At 35.8% G+C, this 22,697-nt stretch overlaps 2 protein-coding genes across 3 annotated transcripts in view; both read left to right on the plus strand.

Annotated features, from left to right (window-relative positions):
• Positions 1-499: 499 nt before the first annotated feature.
• Positions 500-2,940, plus strand: LOC132132218 (cyclin-dependent kinase 2-associated protein 1-like). Of its 2 annotated transcripts, none has more exons than XM_059544541.1 (4): positions 500-671; positions 1,300-1,391; positions 2,055-2,181; positions 2,294-2,940. In XM_059544541.1, exons 2-4 carry the CDS (start codon positions 1,323-1,325, stop codon positions 2,359-2,361), a joined length of 264 nt encoding a protein of 87 aa, XP_059400524.1. In that variant the 5' UTR covers positions 500-671; positions 1,300-1,322; the 3' UTR covers positions 2,362-2,940. The 2 variants fall into 2 exon arrangements, with proteins under 2 accessions (XP_059400524.1, XP_059400523.1); XM_059544540.1 differs by having other exon boundaries at positions 501-728.
• Positions 2,941-3,797: 857 nt separating this feature from the next.
• Positions 3,798-22,697, plus strand: part of LOC132132365 (M-phase phosphoprotein 9-like) — a 28,656-nt gene continuing 9,756 nt past the window's right edge. Inside the window, exons 1-15 of the mRNA XM_059544739.1 lie at positions 3,798-3,941; positions 7,152-7,426; positions 8,745-8,892; positions 9,731-9,820; positions 12,358-12,806; positions 13,804-13,951; positions 14,337-14,409; positions 14,583-14,668; positions 15,588-15,698; positions 15,771-16,147; positions 17,210-17,359; positions 19,655-19,742; positions 21,172-21,387; positions 21,471-21,518; positions 21,604-21,668. Of these exons, the coding sequence (XP_059400722.1) occupies positions 7,188-7,426; positions 8,745-8,892; positions 9,731-9,820; positions 12,358-12,806; positions 13,804-13,951; positions 14,337-14,409; positions 14,583-14,668; positions 15,588-15,698; positions 15,771-16,147; positions 17,210-17,359; positions 19,655-19,742; positions 21,172-21,387; positions 21,471-21,518; positions 21,604-21,668 (2,288 nt within the window). The 5' untranslated portion in view covers positions 3,798-3,941; positions 7,152-7,187. The remainder of the gene's footprint in view (positions 3,942-7,151; positions 7,427-8,744; positions 8,893-9,730; positions 9,821-12,357; positions 12,807-13,803; positions 13,952-14,336; positions 14,410-14,582; positions 14,669-15,587; positions 15,699-15,770; positions 16,148-17,209; positions 17,360-19,654; positions 19,743-21,171; positions 21,388-21,470; positions 21,519-21,603; positions 21,669-22,697) is intronic.

Raw genomic sequence — 22,697 nt, forward strand, 5'->3', positions numbered from 1 at the left:
GAAGGAAACTGTAGAAATCCTATTTTCAGTATCTGGTTATTTTATACATTTCATAGTATAAATGTAATTCTCAAAAGTTGGGTGAGTTTTATTAAAAAAAAAAATAATTATTTGTGTTCAGTTTATTTCAGTATAAATTATGTACAAAGCTTTAAAATAATAATCCACCTTAAATCTAATTAAACTTTTGTAAGTTATTTTGGAATCTTATCTTCCCGCCTTTTTTAAATGTATAGTTCCAAAATTCAAATGTTAGATCTTAGAAAAAATGGAATAAAAACAACTTTTTTTTTTTTTTTTTTAAGTTAAAACTTTTATAAAACTAGAAAAAAAAATCTTAAGGTACATCTATTATTTATTTATATATATATATATATATATATATATATATATATATATATATATATATATATATATATATAATTATTATTATTAATGGTTTTGTAACTTCTTCAGTTGTCACTGTGATTAAGGACAACACTGGTTATTTTTTTTTCATTAATTATGTGTTAATTGTCTGAGTTCTTTGTGGTGATGATGGACAACAGTGTGTGTGTCATGAGGAGTGACGCGGCCATATTTGCCGGTGCTGTAAACAAAAAGTGTCTGCGAGACGGACGCTCCGCTGATTTTAGGGACAATTTTATTTCTCTCATTTATTATCTCTTCAGGTATGTCTTACAAACCCAATCTCCATCAACACCTTCCAGGAACTTCTGGGAACCAAGGTATGCCGAAAAAGCGCGGAAAACTCTTCGTCTTGAGTGTATTTGGTCGAATGTAAGAATTGGCGAGAGAAAGAATACCTGGGGAAAAGCCGTGTGTAGTTTTTGTCCAGTCTGATCGCTACAGGGTCAGATCCTTCACATCCGCCATTATTACTAGTGGAAAAAACGCATTCCTCGCCTTTGCTAGGGCTAAAAATCGGCATTAGGTGCATGTTCGGGTTCTTCCCGAAGGTTCCGCGTCGCGCCGTGGCCGGATGGGTTTGCGTGGAGGCCGCTAGATTGTGATAAAAATGAATCCTTTCAGCTGCTAAGATCAAGCCCGTGCCGTTTCCTCCATGATTGTCTCTCGGGCTGTTGATTGATCGGATTCAGACGTGCCGTTTTTTTATTGCTATTTGGAGACACCTAGTGGTTGAGGGTGGTATCGCATAGAACGAAGGCAGGGGCTAGTTGTCACAAGGGTTATATCACAGTTACTGCAAGTCTATCTTGAAATAATGTCATATATGTCTATGTACATTTTAAGTTGTTGTTGTTTCGTACAGTTATTGATCTGTTTTGTTTTAACAAGGAAACATTTCCTCTCCGTCTTCAATGGCAACAATACAATCATACAAACCAATACTGAATGACTTTGGGCCACCTTCGTTGGGATTCCCACAGGTAGGTTTCATGTTATTATAGTTAACTAACACTTAAATAAACAAATAAAAAAAAAGTTACTTGAAACGAAAAACCTTTTAACATATTTTTATTTCAGCTTGTTGTCAAAGCAAAGTTTTTCAAAATGTCAAAAACTATGTAGACATTAAAAAAAGAAATAAATACTAAAATTAAAATAAAACATGAAAACATTAAAAGTACAAACATTCAAAGTTGTAGTCTAACTTGAACAAAATTATTACTACAATTGAAATGAAAGCTATAAAGACATTTATAAAACAAAATGGTCAAAATGACTTACTAAAACTTTAGCTAAAATTAGAATGAAAATGGAAAATATAAATGGAAAATAACCAAATTCAAAATATTAATAAAAAAAAAATACAGTTCGTTTAACTTGATATACTAAAATAACTAAAACATAAAAACTGCATAGTCTTACTAAATAACAAAAACGCAACAACAACAAAAATTTTTATCCTGAATGCACTGTAAGTTGCTTTGGATAAAAGCATCTGCTAAATGCATAAATGTAATTAAAATTGTAATTTAAAATAACAGGTTTGATGCTCCTAATTTTACACTTTAAAACCCATTCTATCCAAACAAAAAGTTTATTTAAAATGTTTCTCTGTCTCGCTCTCTCTCTTATCTCATGTTTAGGGTCCAAATGGGAGCCAAGTTCCTCAGAGTAAATATGCTGAGCTCCTTGCCATCATTGAAGAACTTGGAAAAGAAATAAGGCCGACATATGCAGGGAGTAAAAGTGCCATGGAGCGACTTAAAAGAGGTTAGTGGACAGATCAATGACGAAATAAATAGATCTGCTTCTAAATATAATTTTAAAATCATGCACTCATATTATACTCAAATATTGTGTCATGGTTTTGTATTTTTTGTAGGTATAATTCATGCCAGAGGGCTTGTTCGGGAGTGTCTGGCAGAAACAGAGAGAAACGCCAGATCCTAGCGCCTCCTTCACCATTGTCTCCATACGGCTAAAAGAACTGTGTCACACGGGAATCATGCATGCCTTTCTTTGAGGGGATAAAACAATCAGAAAACGGAGCATTTATGTTAAGAGCTGCACTTTTCATCTGCGATTTTGGAGGGAATAAGGCACCATTCAGCGAATATATCATCTGATTTATAAATGCAAGAGATCCAGAACTGTTGCCATTTGTTTGTTTTTTTTATATAATTTTTTTTTCTTTGACCACATAGTATCTTTAAGAACTAATAAACAAAAATGCATGCAACCGGATGAAAGGTCCCACATTAGAATCTGCATGGCTTTTACAAATTAGACTAGGTTTGTGCTTTTGGAAATAGGTCACAGGATAAGTTACAAATTTTTTTTTTCTTTGGGCGCACTAATGGATATAATCGGGGAGATTCTGAAAAGTATTATAGTGATGCCATTACTTTAATCTTTTATTGTATTTATTACCTTGTGTAATACAATGTATTTTCATGTAAAGACAAAAAAAGGTCACTCTTTGGAATTTTGTATATCTGTCAATAAATATGACATTCATTGTGTATGAAACACTTTTGTTTATTGAATTGCAAAATGTATGTCCTTAAATAAATTTACCATATTATATTTTCCACCAGAAAATCAGACTTGACAGTAAAACTAGTAACCTGTTTTGATGAGCCACAAAAACGAAACACAAAATAAGTATTTATGTGTGTGTGTATATATATATATATATATATATATATATATATAGTACATAAGCGCAGATGAACTAATTGAATTTTGTAAATTGATCTTTCCCTTTTGAATTCACTTTTAACCAAGTAAAAAAAAAAAAAAGATTATTATTTTAAGAAGCTTATTTTAGGTCCAGAGGAAATGGTTGAATTGTGAAAATATTTTCAATTAAGGGCCTTTTTTTTATTTTATTTTTTTTACTAAATTAACAGTATTGCAATATATGTGTTTTTTATTATTATTATTCTCAAATAGGGATTTTCATGAGTGCAATAATGCAGTAATTTATGTTGTATTAGTGAAATACAAAATAATACATATTGCTATATTGTTTAATGTTTTTTCTTTAAATTTTGGGTTAAAAAATAATACTAAGTACATTTGGTCCCCAAATCATAAATGTATTTTAAGGAAAATATATATTTCTTTTATTTATTTCTAAAACTGAAATACAACCCATGCATTTCCTTTTATTTTTAAAATATATACATTTTTAATTATGTTTTTTCCCCCAAAAAATTCTTAGAATAGAATAGCACAGAAGCCGACTGCGGCGGGGTTACAATAAAGAGAGCCAATCAAAACCACTAATGTGGTCTTAAAATGCGCAGAATCCTGAGAACGAACCAATCACAGAGCCTTAAGTGACGTTGACTATTTAGGCTGGCCAATCAATTGACGCCTTTTGAACTCATTGCACCAATGGCGTTTCGCGGCGCAGTGTGTCGTCGCTGGTTAGAAGGTTGAGCTCGAAGCGGTCAGACAGTGACGGATGAAGAGACAGAGAGGGATGTCACAATGGGAGAACAAGCGGTGATACAAAGTAACAAGTAAGTGACACGGCACTTTGGAGTTATTGTGACGGTAAATGTGTTTGGAGGCCTGCAGAGATGATGCTCGGCTGCTCGAGCGAACAGGAAGCGCTATAGCGAGTCTGTGTGTCCACATCTGTGAGCTGCTTGACATCTTTCAGAATAACTGTGCGATAAAACACACCAGCGGCGGGGTTTGATTGTTGTTTACTTCATTAGCTTTGTGTTGTTAATTGATCTGACGACTTAGTGTGTGTGCTTCTGGGTTTTTCTGCTCTTACACCTTGCTGTTGATCTCCATTCAAGTTCATTGCAATGAATGGCATTTGTTGTGAACAGTGTTGGGGAGTAACTAGTTGACGTTACATGTAACGGAATTAAGTTATTTAATAACAGAATAAATGTAACTGTAATCTGTAACTGGTATTGAGAAAGAAAAAAGTGTAATAAAATGACAGTTACTTATGAAAATTTTAAAAATGACAAAAGATCACACATTCAGATTGGATTGACTTTAAAATATGAGACATCAGTGTTTCAGGAGTTTAGGACACAGAATATGACACATGGGTTTGAGTATATGCTTTATTTTCTTAAGATTAACAGTTTTTTTCCCCAACCAAGTACTGTTAGATGCCAGTGTTTCCTGTTATAGCTATGCAAAGATTTTAGAAATAATATCATAACTATTAAACAATATCTAATGATTTTAAATCTGTATTAAACCTCAGAACAATTTCAAAGTAAAAAGAGGTGTTTAAGTTAATTTTGATTTTGTGGTGGCTGTACTTTTAAAATGAATTAAATTATTATAATCTTAATTCAAGTGATGAAGGATTTTTAAGTCTGACAGTAATCAATGTTGAGTCCTACTACTGTAAGGTTACTTTAATAAAGTAACTGAAATAGGGTAACTTGTAATCTTTAAAACATAAAACAGCATAAAGACCGTATATAATTTTTAATATTTATGTAATGGCATCTTTTTTATGACTGAAGGGGAGTATCACTGATACCAATACCGCTGATGTCTCTAATATATGAAGTCATTTTTTATTTCTAATATTGAACTGTAGCCATTGAACATTGCCGTATAATTGAGAGCTATCAATTTGAACATTTATTAGACTTTAAAAAAACTTCTAATTTACGTGAACTTGAATCAATCTTCACATAAACCATTCTAATAAATGTCACATTTACCTGTGCCCTTCAGCATGTAAGAAATATACAGAAATTGAATAAAGTTATCAAACACTAAATTCTACATTTAGGCCTAGATTATTCCTTACAGCTGCAAAAGTTGATTTCCTTTAGTATTTTTTTATAATCACACACACACACACGCGCGCACACACACACACACACATATATATATACAACCCGAATTCCGGAAAAGTTGGGACGTTTTTTAAATTTGAATAAAATGAAAACTAAAAGACTTTCAAATCACATGAGCCAATATTTTATTCACAATAGAACATAGATAACATAGCAAATGTTTAAACTGAGAAAGTTTACAATTTTATGCACAAAATGAGCTCATTTCAATTTTTATTTCTGCTACAGGTCTCAAAATAGTTGGGACGGGGCATGTTTACCATGGTGTAGCATCTCCTTTTCTTTTCAAAACAGTTTGAAGACGTCTGGGCATTGAGGCTATGAGTTGCTGGAGTTTTGCTGTTGGAATTTGGTCCCATTCTTGCCTTATATAGATTTCCAGCAGCTGAAGAGTTCGTGGTCGTCTTTGACGTATTTTTCGTTTAATGATGCGCCAAATGTTCTCTATAGGTGAAAGATCTGGACTGCAGGCAGGCCAGGTTAGCACCCGGACTCTTCTACGACGAAGCCATGCTGTTGTTATAGCTGCAGTATGTGGTTTTGCATTGTCCTGCTGAAATAAACAAGGCCTTCCCTGAAATAGACGTTGTTTGGAGGGAAGCATATGTTGCTCTAAAACCTTTATATACCTTTCAGCATTCACAGAGCCTTCCAAAACATGCAAGCTGCCCATACCGTATGCACTTATGCACCCCCATACCATCAGAGATGCTGGCTTTTGAACTGAACGCTGATAACATGCTGGAAGGTCTCCCTCCTCTTTAGCCCAGAGGACACGGCGTCCGTGATTTCCAACAAGAATGTCAAATTTGGACTCGTCTGACCATAAAACACTATTCCACTTTGAAATAGTCCATTTTAAATGAGCCTTGGCCCACAGGACACGACGGCGCTTCTGGACCATGTTCACATATGGCTTCCTTTTTGCATGATAGAGCTTTAGTTGGCATCTGCTGATGGCACGGCGGATTGTGTTTACCGACAGTGGTTTCTGAAAGTATTCCTGGGCCCATTTAGTAATGTCATTGACACAATCATGCCGATGAGTGATGCAGTGTCGTCTGAGAGCCCGAAGACCACGGGCATCCAATAAAGGTCTCCGGCCTTGTCCCTTACGCACAGAGATTTCTCCAGTTTCTCTGAATCTTTTGATGATGTTATGCAATGTAGATGATGAGATTTGCAAAGCCTTTGCAATTTGACGTTGAGGAACATTGTTTTTAAAGTTTTCCACAATTTTTTTACGCAGTCTTTCACAGATTGGAGAGCCTCTGCCCATCTTTACTTCTGAGAGACTCTGCTTCTCTAAGACAAAGCTTTTATAGCTAATCATGTTACAGACCTGATATCAATTAACTTAATTAATCACTAGATGTTCTCCCAGCTGAATCTTTTCAAAACTGCTTGCTTTTTTAGCCATTTGTTGCCCCCGTGCCAACTTTTGAGACCTGTAGCAGGCATTAAATTTTAAATGAGCTAATTAAGTGGATAAAAGTGTAAAATTTCTCAGTTTAAACATTTGCTACGTTATCTATGTTCTATTGTGAGTAAAATATTGGCTCATGTGATTTGAAATTCCTTTAGTTTTCATTTTATTAAAATTTAAAAAACGTCCCAACTTTTCCGGAATTCGGGTTGTAGATGTATAAATTTATTTATTTTTTGCAATTGACTTGTTTAATATGAGCTTTAAAAACATATGCATAAGTAAAACATTCTGAACGTAAATGATTTTATTTTCTTGGATAGGTGGCTTATTGGTTACAAATCTGTTTGGGAGTTGAAATGATGCAGGTTTGAGCCCTGGCTGCATTGGATAAGTGTTTAATTTTATGAAGTGGATCATGTTACACTGTGTCCTCTGCTTTTCTTCATTATTTTAAACAGCGCTCGCACACAGTCTTTGTCCACGGCTGTTTAAACATGTTCACAGATGACAGCATCTCTGAGGACGTGTCCAGCTCTGTAGCCTTGAGCCACAATCAGATCAGTGCCAATGGCAGGAAGGAGAGCGAGGTGTCCATCGTCTCCTCTGAGGACACTGTATCAGGTCTCCCCGAAGAGGAGTGCTCCGCGTCCCACCCCGAGGGCTTCCTTCAGACCACAGAAGGGGACAACAGACCCTCCACCACACCAGCATGCAACATTTCTAACAAAATAAGGTAAAAAAAAAAAGGCTGTCAATAAGCTGCTTTAAAGCCACAATAAGCTCCATAAGGCTTGAAACACACGCTGTGCATTTCTGGGAATATACATGCTTCTAGATGTTAAAGGGACAGTTAACACAAAAATGAAATTCTTTTCATTAAGTTATTACAACTTATAGAAATTTCTTCCTTTCTGCTGAATGCAAAAGAAGATATTTGAAGAATGCTGGTAACCAAACAGTTGATGGTAGCCTTTGACTTCTATAGTTCTTTTTTATTCTTCCATACTATGGAAGGAAATGGGGACCAGCAACCTTTTGGTTACACCCATTTTTCAAAATAGCCTCTTTTGCATTAACCAAGAAAGAAATGCACTTGAGGATGAGGAAATGAGGATAAAACTCTGCCTTTAAGGCTGCATGGTTTGTGAAATAGATATAAATGTGCTTTTATAAATATAAATCAATATATTAGAAAAATATTTAATACTATAATGCTTTACATTTTAAAATGCTATTTAAAATAAATAAATAAAATACAAGAGCTCCAAGTTTGCTCTGAATGTGTTTGTGTGCTTTTTAAAAAGTCATTATATATGAATATTAAATAATAATATTTCTTATTATTTTCATTATGGTTATTATAATTTACAAGGTAAAATATCAAACAAAATAATAAATATACATTTTGTAATAATACTGTTTTACTGTTTTTTGTAAAATTAGAAAATGATTATTTGAGAAATATAATATAATAATGCATGTATGTTCCAGTGCAACTGTACAAATGATAATACAGCTATTTAAGGTTGTCTAAATTTCCTAATTGTCAAACGTTAAACCAGCAAGCTTTTATTTTGGTGGAGAGCTTCTGGGAGATCAGAAGTTTCTCTTTTGTTTTGTTTTTATTAACAATTTATATTTTGATTAATCTCTTAGTCCTACTTGATATCATGCATTGTTGCATTCAGAAATCTCTGCTTTCTAATTTTTGTCTACATGTGATGAATATCCCACAATCCAGCTGATTCCTGACATCACAAATGAGCTTAGAAAATTCAAATGAGAAGTTTCTTGAGTCCCGAAGTTGGCATGAAATGAAAACTTTATATTTTTTGAATGCATATTATAGTTCTTAATAGTGATGTGCTGAAATAAAATTTTCACTGAAACCAAAATGAAAGTTTTTATTTAGCTGAAAACAGAACCAAAAATAAAGTTAGTGATGTTTTTGTCCGTACAAAGATGCTGTTGATAAGCTGTTTTAAATCCACAACAAGCCCTCAGGTTAGAAATGACTTAAAATCACTCTGTTCTCGTATCACATGCTTTAGGAATCTGTGTCTTCGTACTGAGGAGGAGTTCAGCTCAGGGAGAAGTTTGCCCTTCATCAACCCCAGCTCCATAGAGACGCTCCGAGCCCTGGTCCAGGAGATCCAGAGCAGCGGCGAGACCGACCCTGAGATCTGGAAGAACTGTGAGGTGCGCAGATGCCCGAGACCATGCTGTCCATTCCCTCATACTGTCACGGCCCAGGTTTTTGGGCCATCGTCTGGGTTCTCCCATAGGAGTCGAGACAGCATAAGCAGCAGCCACGCTCAGAGCTGTGGAGAACATCCCACAATGCAGCTGATCCCTGACATCACAAATAAGATCATTTAGAAGTTCTCGAGAGCTTTAAATTTGGCATGATTGTAAAAATCACCATATATATATATATATATATATATATATATATATATATATATATATATATATATATATAACAATTTATATTTTGATTAATCTCTTAGTCCTACTTGATATCATGCATTGTTGCATTCAGAAATCTCTGCTTTCTAATTTTTGTCTACATGTGATGAATATCCCACAATCCAGCTGATTCCTGACATCACAAATGAGCTTAGAAAATTCAAATGAGAAGTTTCTTGAGTCCTGAAGTCGGCATGAAATGAAAACTTTATATTTTTTGAATGCATATTATAGTTCTTAATAGTGATGTGCTGAAATAAAATGTATTATTAAAATATGTGCATGAATATATAATATGTGCATATATTTATCAAAATGCTCCACGACTTTTTTATTTCTAGCTTTGTGGATAATCCATTCTAGTTTAGTTTCACTGGATCTGACTTTAAAAAATGTTATATGATGAGATTGGCCATATTTTTGCACTCAAAATTTCAACTAGCCCATCTAACCAAAACGCAGCAATTTATCTGTCTTAGCATTTCCAGCAGGTCATTGAATCCACAAAATCAGATTTTTTCCGTTTTACATACTGACGTATAGACTGTTTTTTTTCTGATTCTAACAGGGCCGGTGGCTTCATCTCTTTCAGTTAGTGGAAAAGCAATATCAAGAGCAAATCCTTGCTCAGGAGGAGCAGTACCAGTGCCAAATACAGGTATGTTTCTCAAAGCAACCTATCTGGACTGATACCAAGTTATTGTTCATCATGTTGCAGAGTGTTGTTCTTTGTGTCTGGTGGAGTTAAGGTTTTTCATTGTGTTTAATCTGGTTGTGCCAGTGTAAGGCTTCAAACATATGCTATTCACATGCATCTAGTCATACAAACTAGATATTCGCGCTGCATGATTTGGGGAATTAAATCTAAGTGCAATTTATTAATAAAAAATAAAAAAAAGTAAGTATATATAAATGTTACCAGAAATTTTACTATATAAATATATATCACAGAATTGAAAAAAGTGGCAAAAATTTGTATTTAATTATATATATATATATATATATATATATCAGTGATGCGTGGGTCAATGTATAAACAACCCGCACCCGACCGATGTTTTCAACTAACCCGCCCGCATCTCGGACCGCAAAAAAAGAAAATATTGTAGCCTACCCGACCCACTTCCTGACCCGCATTTTTTACAAGTAGTAAATGCGTCGCCCCTTTATATTAATTTAATTACTTAAATAGACTATAGCCTGCAGCATAATAAGCGTTATGACCGCACACATAAGGCTTTCCACAAAGAACCGGTTAAAGTAATGATTATGAATGTGTTTAAATTAGCAAGGAGACAATTAATTGTTTAGTAATAAACTGGTGTTTTCTGTGTCGCTGTAAAGATGAAGTTGACGATGCGGACTCGCCATGAACACCAGAGAGAAATGCACATTTCATTTTTTTCGTTTAAAAGTAGACATTTCAAGCTTTCTGTAATATATAGCCTATATTCCTTTTTAAACCCACCGACTAAAAGATTAAGACACTACCTGTCCCAAAATATCACCCAAAGTTTCTACAGCTTTTTTCTTAGCTATTTCAGAATCTGGAAAAATGACTGGGGCTAACTTGTTACTGCAGTCAGTCGAGCGATATGAATGTATGTGATGTACGGCATGAGAAATTCTCATCACTTCTGCTGCCCAAACTTTGTCAGCCTGTGGGTCATTTGGTTTATTGTAAAAAGATTGAACTGATTTGCATGTTTCTTGAAGATGTGCTTTTTTTCTGTGGTACTCACATGCACCATGTCGCTCACGTCGTATTCTCCATCATGTCCCACTGAAAAACTGCTTTTGCATAAAATGCAAAAAGCTCTCTCTGCTTTGCCATCTACAGGTCTTAACCAAGAGTAGACTATGTAGCGGTCCATTCGCTATTAAAAGTGCATCTTCTCTTTTTTGTGGCCACAGCTGCTTAACCCGACCAAACAGCGCGCACGCTCTCCAATTTGAGATTCTTGAGGAGGCGTTCGTGCACCAGTCAACAGTTTGATTGACGTACGACTCAGCCCATCGAGTAACGCTTTTATTGCTCTCCTCTGAACTATTAGACATAAGTTAACAGTACGCCTATGGACGTATCCGTGTATTTATTAGGCAGGGGCGAATGAAAAAGCGGGATGCTCACTTTGCGTGAGGTAGGACAAAGGGTAAAATTGCTGTACAGTACAACAAAGCGGAACAGGTGGTCACTCTATTCAAGCAAGTTATTCAGCCAATAAAGTGTAGGCCTATGTATTTCTCAATTGTGTCTAGTACTATATAAATTACAAAGGTAATTCAAACGACCCGACCGACCGCGACCCGAATGTCATTAAAAATATTTTTGGATGACTTGTAATGACTTGGATGACCGCAGTCACCCGCTCATTTTGGATCAAGCCGCGCATCACTGATATATAAAATAAATAGATATATTTATTATTATTATTAATAATAATAATAGTAATTATTTTTTTTTCCTGAAACATTGCATTCAAAATTGTAAATAATTATAAAGAGCTCCAGATTTGCTGTGTTTGTTTATAGCACAATGTGTCTTTTTATTTGAATTAAATTTATATATCATTATGGATATAAATGAGTAATAATATGTATTATAATAACTAAATAACAATAATAAAAAAATACTTTTTTAATAATACTATTTCTCAGTAAAATATATTTTTTTTTATAAAAAGTAATATAATAAATATTAATAATACATTAACAGTACAACTAATTTCTTAATTTCAGATGTTAAAACATTAAGCATTTATTTTGATGGAAAACGGCAGTGAACCCTTTTTTGTTGACGGTTTTATAAATGATTTTATAGTTTTATAACCGATTTTCGATTTATATTCCGATTAATCTATCAACTCTTCTTGACCTTGTGGATTGCTGTATTCAGAAATCAATTTTTTACTCTGTGAGAATATTGCTTAGTTAAAATTTAGCTAAACTAACTGTATGAGACGTGGTTTATATACATATTTTTAAGGAAACTATCAATTCAGTGTTGAGGTTCATTTCTCATTGCGTTGCGTTGTTAACTGCGCTTGCAATGTTGACTTAATGCTTCCGAATTGCATTTGTGTATGTTTGTATAGTGTGTTTCTGGCCTTAAACTGAGCAATTATCAAAATCCACACTAACATCATAAATAAGTTGTTTCGTTCTGTTTTGACGTTCTTGCACGTTCTCTTCCAGCTCATACAGGATGAAATTAAGGCTCTAGTGCAGTTACAAAACCGCCAAATCAGCACACAGACTCACTCTCTGGAGCCCAGTAAGAACCCTAATCCTCTAGAGGACCCGGTGGGGAACACCTTCATGTTGTCAGGTCCAGGACCTCTGTCACCCCCCCAGCTCACCGTTCACCATCAGGAGAGCTCAGAGGAGGGGATGGTTACTGTCCTGAGCAGTGGATATGGGACTCTTTCCACCTGGGAACATGGGGTAGGAACCTGGCGGCGCAGTTCTACAGAGGGGAGAGACGAGGTGCTGTGGTCCCCGAACCAGCCGGACGGGAGTTTTACACCATCACCTATACCTCTCACAAGCCCTCTGGGCCAGAACCCTCTGAGCAGAACCAATGACAAGCTCCAGACGACTGGGACGGTTGCACTCGATGTGCCGACTGATCAGAGAGTAACAAGGTAGACTTATAGTTCAGTAGTAATCAAAACTGAAATAACACAAATGAAAATATGTTTAAACTTTTCACTGTGATTTTTCAGATACACAATATAGTCTTTATAGCCGTAAGCAGTGTTGTTATTGTTAGCTAAAATGAAAAATAATAATACATAACTATTTAGAAATATTTTTTTTAAATAATAAAATTGCCAAAAATGACCGCATAACAAGAAGGATGGAGTTACTTAAACACTGTGTTGTTTGGATGCACACCCAAACTGTTGGTTTTCCTTTTATTTATTTATTTTTAACTAGAAGTCATTTAGTTTAGCTAGAATGTACGCTACACTAAATTGAAAGCATCTGCTCTGCTCTATAAAGCCAGGGTTGCCAGGTTGCCAGGGTTGTCAGTCAAAAACTGTCTAAAGTAGAACAATGACAAAATTCCAAATATCAAATATGTAATTTCCATACCTAAAATACATATTTTACAGTCACTATAATGCACATTGATTATAAACACAGCTCAAATGCTACCTACCAGTAGCCCTCATTTACAAAACCTATCTATCTAGCGCAGTTGTATCATAGGTAGAAAGCAAAATGTTTTAATTCAATGTAATTTATGCAAACCTTTATTTAACCAACGGGGAGTTAAAAAGTAACCCAATTCTGTGGGAAAACGCAGACTTGAAACCCTGCATTCAACACGAGCTGCTGGAGGCAGATTTCCCAGATGACCGAGAGATGACAACAAGACCACGCTGGAGAATTTGCTGCTCAACAGATCCTGAGCTCATTGACAAATATCTGATCTTGAGAGATGTGCTCTCTTTACAGAGTGTGCGTGATCACCAAATTGAAAGTAAAAGTTAACAGCGAGTGCTCATTCAAAGACGATTTCAGTATCCCTTATGTTGATAGCCGCTCTAAAATGATTCTGGGATTGAGGAAACTCTGTTTAATCATTTTTATCACATTAAGAGATCTAGCTCTTTTGTGTTGTATGTTGTGTAGTCAACCTCTGACCTCCTGGGCCCAAAGGCAAAAACGCAGACAGAGAAAGAGCCGAACAACACCAAACCGGACGTCATATGTGGAGGAGCGGGACAGGAGCACGGCAGGAGCAGGATCTCTTAAGGAGCACACAGATCACTTACCTGATGTAAGCATCTGCTAATACTGGATGATGTTTTTTACATTTTAAACAGGAAGGATCTTTCTATAAAATATCAAAGTGTATTTTTTCTTTTTACCATTTCAAGTAGTAAACTCTTTCAAATGTCATTCCATAATTTCTACTGTAAAATATTTTCTATATCATGTCCGTTTCTAAATTTAAAGGCATAAAATGTCAGATTTATAATTGGTAAGAATTTCTGTTATGCATCTCGGATGAACTGTCTGAATTGTGCATCATTTGCTGTTTCAGAGATGAGATGAAGCATCTCTATTCAGCTTCTTATGTTGAGTGTTCCTAGAGGCCTCTGTGTGCTTTTAAAAATGCTTTCTGAGTATAATAAGCATCTGTTTTCTGGCTTTTTCCTCAGCGTGGATGGAGCACAGCCTCCACAAATCCATTGCCTCTAAAGAGAAGTGACAGTCTGGTGTCTGAAGCCTCAGGTAACACATTTCACTAAGAATCAAGCTCCACTTGCACACAGCACACAGGAGGGGTGCAAGGTTTTTCTTTTAGGGATTTTAATGTGTAATGTTACATTTGAAGAAGTTTAGATTTTGGCTATTTTCTGATCGTGAAATTGCCTTTAACATATTCTTACTCTCTGGTTTTCCAGGCCTGTCTTACTGGAAACTGGATGAGAGTGAGTTATACCGCCCTCTACCTGACAACTTTGAAAGTGCTTCCTTCTTCCTAATGCAGGTACATTTTTATTAACTTAGTCTCTAGGAAAAATTAAGAAGTAAAAACATTACTACAGGTTGGGAATCATAGCTTGTCACTGAAAAAGCTAAGTTAAGATAGTATTGTAACATGACAGAATAATGTTTTATGATGTATAATAAATCACTTTCATTAACGTTTACATTTATTCATTATTCGTTGACACATAATAGTGAAATTGATTGATACAATAGTTCATAATTTTTTTTTTGGTAGCAAATATATATATATATATATTAACTTTTTTTTATTCCTTTTAGAAAATTTTAGCTATACAAGTTAAGTTTTTAGTGGTTTTAAGTTACAATATAGTACAATATAGTGAGAATATGGAGCTTGATGCTGATATTTTTGCAGCCAAAAAGTAAGATGAAATTCTGATTCTGAAATTAATGAATATTTCTAAGAAAGATGAGATTTAAATGCCTGGTTTTATGATCAAAGCTGTAGTTTAAAAAAATATAATGAACAAATTATTGTTCCTCAAAAGGCTGATGAGCATATTTGATGATACTCACATTTTAACATGACTTTTTCTAAAAATAAATAAATAAATGATGTCTGTATTAATAAACAAACCATTGCTTCAGTCTAGAAAGTGTTCATCTTGAAATATTCCAAACAAAACAAAAGATATTCTTACGTTTATTTTATAGAAATCAGTAAAGATTTTAAAGCCAAACACTTGAAGGCAGACATTTGTACAATCATACTAAAAGGCCTTATACTTGCTTAAAAGCTGTAGATGTTGTATGTTGTAGATTGTGTACAACAGGCTTTTCAGAAGTTTTGATCACATTGATCATTTCGAGGACTTAAATGTGCAAAGCAAATATGATACAACAGGCCTTATAGGGTTAATTAAAAAGTGACAAACAGGTTGTTTTGTCACACCCAGACTCCAGATGAGAACCGTCTGTCCCTGCGGGAGATCTACCAGGGCAAGAGAGCAGACCCCAAAGGCCAGGAATGGGACTCCTTAATCAACTCATCCGCCTCGTCTCCTCAGGTCAGAGCAGAACCAATTATCACAAGAATTAATTAAGGAGCAAAATGTCTCATCTGTTGCTCCCTCACCCAGGTGTTGACTGTGGACTCCACCGAGCATGTGAAGCAGGATCGCACGTCAGGCTTCACATCGCCGTCCCACTTCAGCAGTCCGTCTGCGCAGGTCCGGGCCTGTCCCAGCAGCAGTGGAGCGCCCATCAGTCCCGACTCCATGGCCCTGCGCAGCCACAGTGACAGCGACTGCATGTCTAACGCCAGCAGTCTGTCTGCACAGCAGGCGCCCGAGCGAGCCAACAGTGAGGATGAGGGCAGCCACACTGCCACGGTCACCGTACAGCCCAGAGGACCGTCTGCTCAGGACATGTTCAGGCCCAACAGAAGCAGCGCAGAGACAGGTGGTGGGAAACCGGAGCGGGTGACCTCACTAGAGGACCCAGTTGTTCTCTCACTGTAAGTCGTGAAAACCCCCCTAAAGTTAACACGAAATGACATTTACAAATCAAAACAGATTTTGAATGCTTGGTCACAAAAAAAGCATAATTATAAAGCAAACTGGTCATAAGAAATTAATACTTTAATTCAGCAAGTACATGTTAAATTGATAAAATGACAGTAGGGGCATTTATGATATTATGAGAGATTCTATTTCAAGTGAATGTTGTTCTTTTGAACTTTGTATTCATCAAATTATCCTTTAAATGTGGTATGTTGAAAAGCTCAGTCAGGAAAATGTTTTGGAGATATGGGGGGAAAAAATTGGAAGAAAACCGTTTTTCTTTAAAATAATGTGTACCGATAATTCATGCAAAATTGCATTTAGCAGTTGCCTTTTAACTTCCTTACTGTCCTTAGATGAACATTGTCTAACACTACCATTCAAAATAATTATTTATTTTTTTAAATAAATGAATGCAAGGAATGTTTCTTTAAGGATGCATTATCAACTGATCAAAAGTGACAGTAACAACATTTATAATGTTACAAGTTCTCTGTTTCAAATAATTGCTGTTTTTTTTTTTACTTTCCGTTCATCAAAGAATCCTGAAGAAAAAAAAGCATTACAGTTTCCACAAAAAATATAAAGGAGAACAACTGTTTTCAACAGAAATGTTTCTCGAGCAGAAAATCATCATATTAAAATGATTTCTGAAGGATCATGTGACACTGAAGATTGGATTAATGCTGAAAATTCAGCTGCGCATCACAGGAATAAATTACATTTACAAAAATATTCAAATAGAACACAGTTATTTTAAATTGTAATTTTTTCACAATATTGCTGTTTTTACTGTATTTTTGATCAATTAAATGCAGCCTTGGTGAGCAGAAGAGCCTTATTTCAACAAATTAAAAAACCTTACTGACCTCAAACTTTTAAACTGTAATGTAGTTGAAGATGCTGATGGATCATATCTGAGTGCTTTACTGAACCTATCCAATGTTATTTTGTGTATCCCCCATCTGATGCTCTAGTGCTAACACATTAACTTCTTGTTCGTCTAATCTCGCTAGACTGAGACAAAAGCTGAGAGAGAAACATGCCCGTCACATAGCGGATCTCCGAGCGTACTACGAGGCTGAGATCAGTGCCCTGAGGGAGAAACTGGATCTGGTGAATCTGCCTCTTGACATGGAGAAAAGCAACCAGATCTTGCTTGAGAGGTCAGAAACGATACATAGGATGAATTCATACTGTTCCAGCTGTGTTTTAGATTGCATAATGCAATTTAATAAGAAAAAAAACAAAGGGTGTAATAATATATTGTGTCACAATAAATCACAATTAAAGTAATAGTTCAACCCAAAATGAAAATGTACCCACCCTCAGGCCATCCAAGATATATATGAGTTTGTTTGTTCATAGGAACAGATTTGGAGAAATTTAGCATGTTTGCAAGAAACAAATCCATCAAGGCATTTAAACTTACTGGCCAAAATGCGAGTCCATAATAGGGCTGCGCTATAAATATCGTCCGATAATTAATGCGCATCTCGTCAGTAAAGCCGGTTCTCTAATCAGCTGTAAATTCCATCAGGTGCGTGATTTCACATAGAGCAGCTGTTACTTCACGGAGCCGTTGTTAACTGACTAGCTGCGCAAATAAACGCTAAACGCTTTTCGTTTAATGATGCGCCAAATGTTCTCTATAGGTGAAAGATCTGGACTGCAGGCAGGCCAGGTTAGCACCCGGACTCTTCTACGACGAAGCCATGCTGTTGTTATAGCTGCAGTATGTGGTTTTGCATTGTCCTGCTGAAATAAACAAGGCCTTCGCTGAAATAGACGTTGTTTGGAGGGAAGCATATGTTGCTCTAAAACCTTTATATACCTTTCAGCATTCACAGAGCCTTCCAAAACATGCAAGCTGCCCATACCGTATGCACTTATGCACCCCCATACAATCAGAGATGCTGGCTTTTGAACTGAACGCTGATAACATGCTGGAAGGTCTCCCTCCTCTTTAGCCCGGAGGACACGGCATCCGTGATTTCCAACAAGAATGTCAAATTTGGACTCGTCTGACCATAAAACACTATTCCACTTTGAAATAGTCCATTTTAAATGAGCCTTGGCCCACAGGACACGACGGCGCTTCTGGACCATGTTCACATATGGCTTCCTTTTTGCATGATAGAGCTTTAGTTGGCATCTGCTGATGGCATGGCGGATTGTGTTTACCGACAGTGGTTTCTGAAAGTATTCCTGGGCCCATTTAGTAATGTCATTGACACAATCATGCCGATGAGTGATGCAGTGTCGTCTGAGAGCCCGAAGACCACGGGCATCCAATAAAGGTCTCCGGCCTTGTCCCTTACGCACAGAGATTTCTCCAGTTTCTCTGAATCTTTTGATGATGTTATGCACTGTAGATGATGAGATTTGCAAAGCCTTTGCAATTTGACGTTGAGGAACATTGTTTTTAAAGTTTTCCACAATTTTTTTATGCAGTCTTTCACAGATTGGAGAGCCTCTGCCCATCTTTACTTCTGAGAGACTCTGCTTCTCTAAGACAAAGTTTTTATAGCTAATCATGTTACAGACCTGATATCAATTAACTTAATTAATCACTAGATGTTCTCCCAGCTGAATCTTTTCAAAACTGCTTGCTTTTTTAGCCATTTGTTGCCCCCGTGCCAACTTTTTTGAGACCTGTAGCAGGCATTACATTTTAAATGAGCTAATTAAGTGGATAAAAGTGTAAAATTTCTCAGTTTAAACATTTGCTACGTTATCTATGTTCTATTATGAATAAAATATTGGCTCATGTGATTTGAAATTCCTTTAGTTTTCATTTTATTAAAATTTAAAAAACGTCCCAACTTTTCCGGAATTCGGGTTGTACTTTCTTCAGTAAAAGTCCATCCCCTCTAGTCCTAAAATTGCATTAAAATCCACAACATATTTGTTTAGAGCTGTTTTAGACTCTTGTAAAGGGTTTTGATCTGTGCATATTTCTCTCCTGATTCAGATTAGATGACTTTTCGCTGGAGAAAGCAATTTTTATGAATTATTTGCTCATATTTTAGTCGAAACTTATAGTTTGAAGTTAAAAATGGCTTACTGATGCATTTGTATCTCACAAACGTGCAGATTTATGTTTCACAAGATGATGAACTGGAGTTTATCAGCTGTTTGAACTCATTCCTCTATCGTGGATATTTATATTCTGGTTAATAAACAATACATTTTATGAACTATTTAACTCTTAGAAGTTATAAATTTAAAAAAAAAGAATGTTACCCCCATTTTACCATTTTATTGTTGTGTATTAAACCAAATCGTGACATAAGTTTATCGTCACACACCTATAACTAACTAATAACCATTAGGTCTATTGTGGTATGTTGATGCATTTGGCTCTCTCTTCAGTTTTCTTTGTTTGTATCTGCACTCACATCTGATGTTTAACGCACAATAAACTCTGACTGACTGTGTCTCTGATCATCGTTTGGCAGATGTCAACACCTGGAAAGAGCGTTAACAGAGGCGAGCACACGCATCCGAGAGCTGGAGAACAAAAACCACCTGTTGGAGAGACAGCTGGTATGAGTCACCGCCTCCATCTAAAACAGGAAATACAGTTGTGTACGAGAGACTTGTATGTTGACGTGGCAGTTGTGCTTGTAGTCAGCAAAATTGTATAAACGGTATACAAGCACTTTCAAGGGGTCATATCATGGAAACAGCTTTTTATGTATATTGTAGACATTTCACTTTTTACAACTCAAAGCTATCTAGAACATTTACTGTGTAAAGGTTACATACAGCCTCCTAGCAACACCCTAGGGACCACTTAGAACATCCTTGCGACCTCATGCTCAACAGTGAAAAAAAGTGACGTGACATTCAGCCAAGTATGGTGACCCATACTCAGAATTTGTGTTCTGCATTTAACCCATCCGAAATGCACACACACAGAGCAGTGAACACACACACGCACTGTGAGCACACACCCGGAGCAGTGGGCAGCCATTTATGCTGCGGCGGCCAGGGAGCAGTTGGGGGTTCGATGCCTTGCTCAAGGGCACCTAAGTCGTGGTATTGAAGGTGGAGAGAGAACTGTACATGCACTCCCCCCACCCACAATTCCTGCCAGCCCGGGACTCGAACTCACAACCTTTCGATTGGGAGTCCGACTCTCTAACCATTAGGCCACGACTTCCCACACAGCACAGCTTTCAGTGTTTAGCAACTGGATGCCTTGAAGAACAATAAAGCGAAGAATATCCGCATAGGTCAATATGGAGGTTCAGATGTTTTTAAATTAGATAGTTATGACTTTTTATCTCATAATTTAAACTTAATGTTGTAATTATGACTTTTTAAATCTATTTTGACCATCATACGTATGACTTTTTATCTCATAATTTATGTGATAGTTGCACATTTTTGTCATTTTCATAGATAGAACTTGTTTGTCATAATTTTGACTTTTTAAGTCATAATTATCCATTTAATCTTGTAATTTGCACTGTCATAATTAAGACTTTCTGATGTCATTATTATGATTTTGTATCATTGTTTTTTTTACATTATAACAAAATTATGGCTTCCTGTTTTGTCATAATTAAGACATCAATTTTGATATTTTTCATAACTATAACTTTGCATCTCATAATTATTTTTTTAATTTTATTACTTCATCCCCACATTTATTTTGTCATAATTATGACAAAATGATAACTTAGTATCTCATTTTGAGTTATTTTATCTTATACTATATATTTTTTATTAATATGTTCTGCTCTAAAATGTTATTATTATTATGTTTTATTTAGTTATTCATATTGACTAGATATTTGTACACTTAATAGTTATTATTGTTTAAATGTATTATTTTCAAGGATTGGTACCTGACCTGCCACCTCAGAAATTTCTTTTTAGATTCATAATAATAATCATAAATGACTGGAAACTTGGTTGAAATGTGGTTGAAACCCCATGACCTGAAGTTTGTTTGTTTGTGGTCCAGGCTGAATGGCCAGAGCGATACAACACGGCCAGCGCCACAGTCCAGGTCCTGCAGCAGCGGTTAGAAGAGACCAAACACAGCAGCCGTGAGAAAGACACCACCGTGTCCAAACTGAAGAACCACCTGTGTCAGCTGGAGGAGGCCGTGCAGAACGCCTTTAAGGAGGTGGATGAGAAAGAGGCACGGATGAAGAACCAACACAAGATGCTACAGGATGTGAGCTGAGTAGAATCCCTTAAACTTCCCATATGCAGTTATAAAATCATCAATGTGATGATGCCTTGTTTTTTTTTTTTCAGCTCCTCCATGAGTATGATTCACTGAGAAGGGAGCATGAAGGAGCAAAGGTGAAAGCTGTTTTTATCTGACATCAAGATACAAATAGGAGTACATAGAAGTGCACAAACTATTCAGCTGTTTCTTTTCTAACAGGACAAGTTGGTCTCAGCTGAAAATAAGCTCTTTGATGCCAATGAACAAATATCTGAACTGAAAAGGTAGTCAGATTTCTTTTTAAAAACTGCAATTGGTATCATATTTACTGCTATCTTATTACACTGGAATGTATAGTTATAGCTAAATATTATAAATGTAACATTTAACAGTTTCATTTTAAATGTATGTTTAACAATTGTATTTAATTTATTGTTACCGTATTTTCCGGACTATAAGTCACACTTTTTTCATAGTTTGGCTGGTTCTGCGACTTATAGTCAGGTGCGACTTATCAAAATTAATTTGACATGAACCAAGAAAAATGAACCAAGAGAAAACATTACCGTCTACAGCCGCGCGAGGGCGCTCTATGCTGCTCAGTGCTCCTGTAGACTACACTGAGCAGCATAGAGCGCCCTCGCGCGGCTGTAGACGGTAATGTTTTCTCTTGGTTCTTGGTTCTAAATGAATGCGACTTATAGTCCAGTGCGACTTATAGTCCAGTGCGACTTATAGTCCGAAAAATACGGTAAATGTAATTTTTTTTATTGTTGATTTTAATATTTGACAAATTATTTAAAGGGGACATCAGATGCCCATTTTCCACAAAGTTGGTACGATTCTTTAGGGACTTCATGAAATGTCTGTAACATACTTTAGTTAAAGTTCCTCAATGGTACTGTAAAACAACCCTTTTTACTTTGTTAAAAACAGCTCTGTTCATAGTAACCCGTTTTAGTGCATGTCTCTTTAAATGCTAATGAGCTCTGCTCAACCCCACCCCTTTCTTCCATGGAAGAGGAAAGGCAATTTGCAAATAATCATAAAAAAGTATGACGTCATATTGCTCAGAAAATCAAAACCGCTTGATTATTATTATTTTTGAAAAAAAAAATAGTGAATGGATTTGTATAATTTTAGGGTGGTTGTGTCCACACACTGCTAAGACATAGTGCAAACAGCATGTAAAAGTTAATTTTAATAATTTAATTTTTTTTAAATATTATATTAAACTTTAATAAATATTATAGTAATAAGAAATAAAGCCATGAGGTTACGCTTTACAGTAAGGTCTCATTTATTAACATTAG

This window comes from Carassius carassius, chromosome 49 (genome assembly GCF_963082965.1).
Source record: "Carassius carassius chromosome 49, fCarCar2.1, whole genome shotgun sequence".
Lineage (NCBI taxonomy): Eukaryota > Metazoa > Chordata > Actinopteri > Cypriniformes > Cyprinidae > Carassius > Carassius carassius.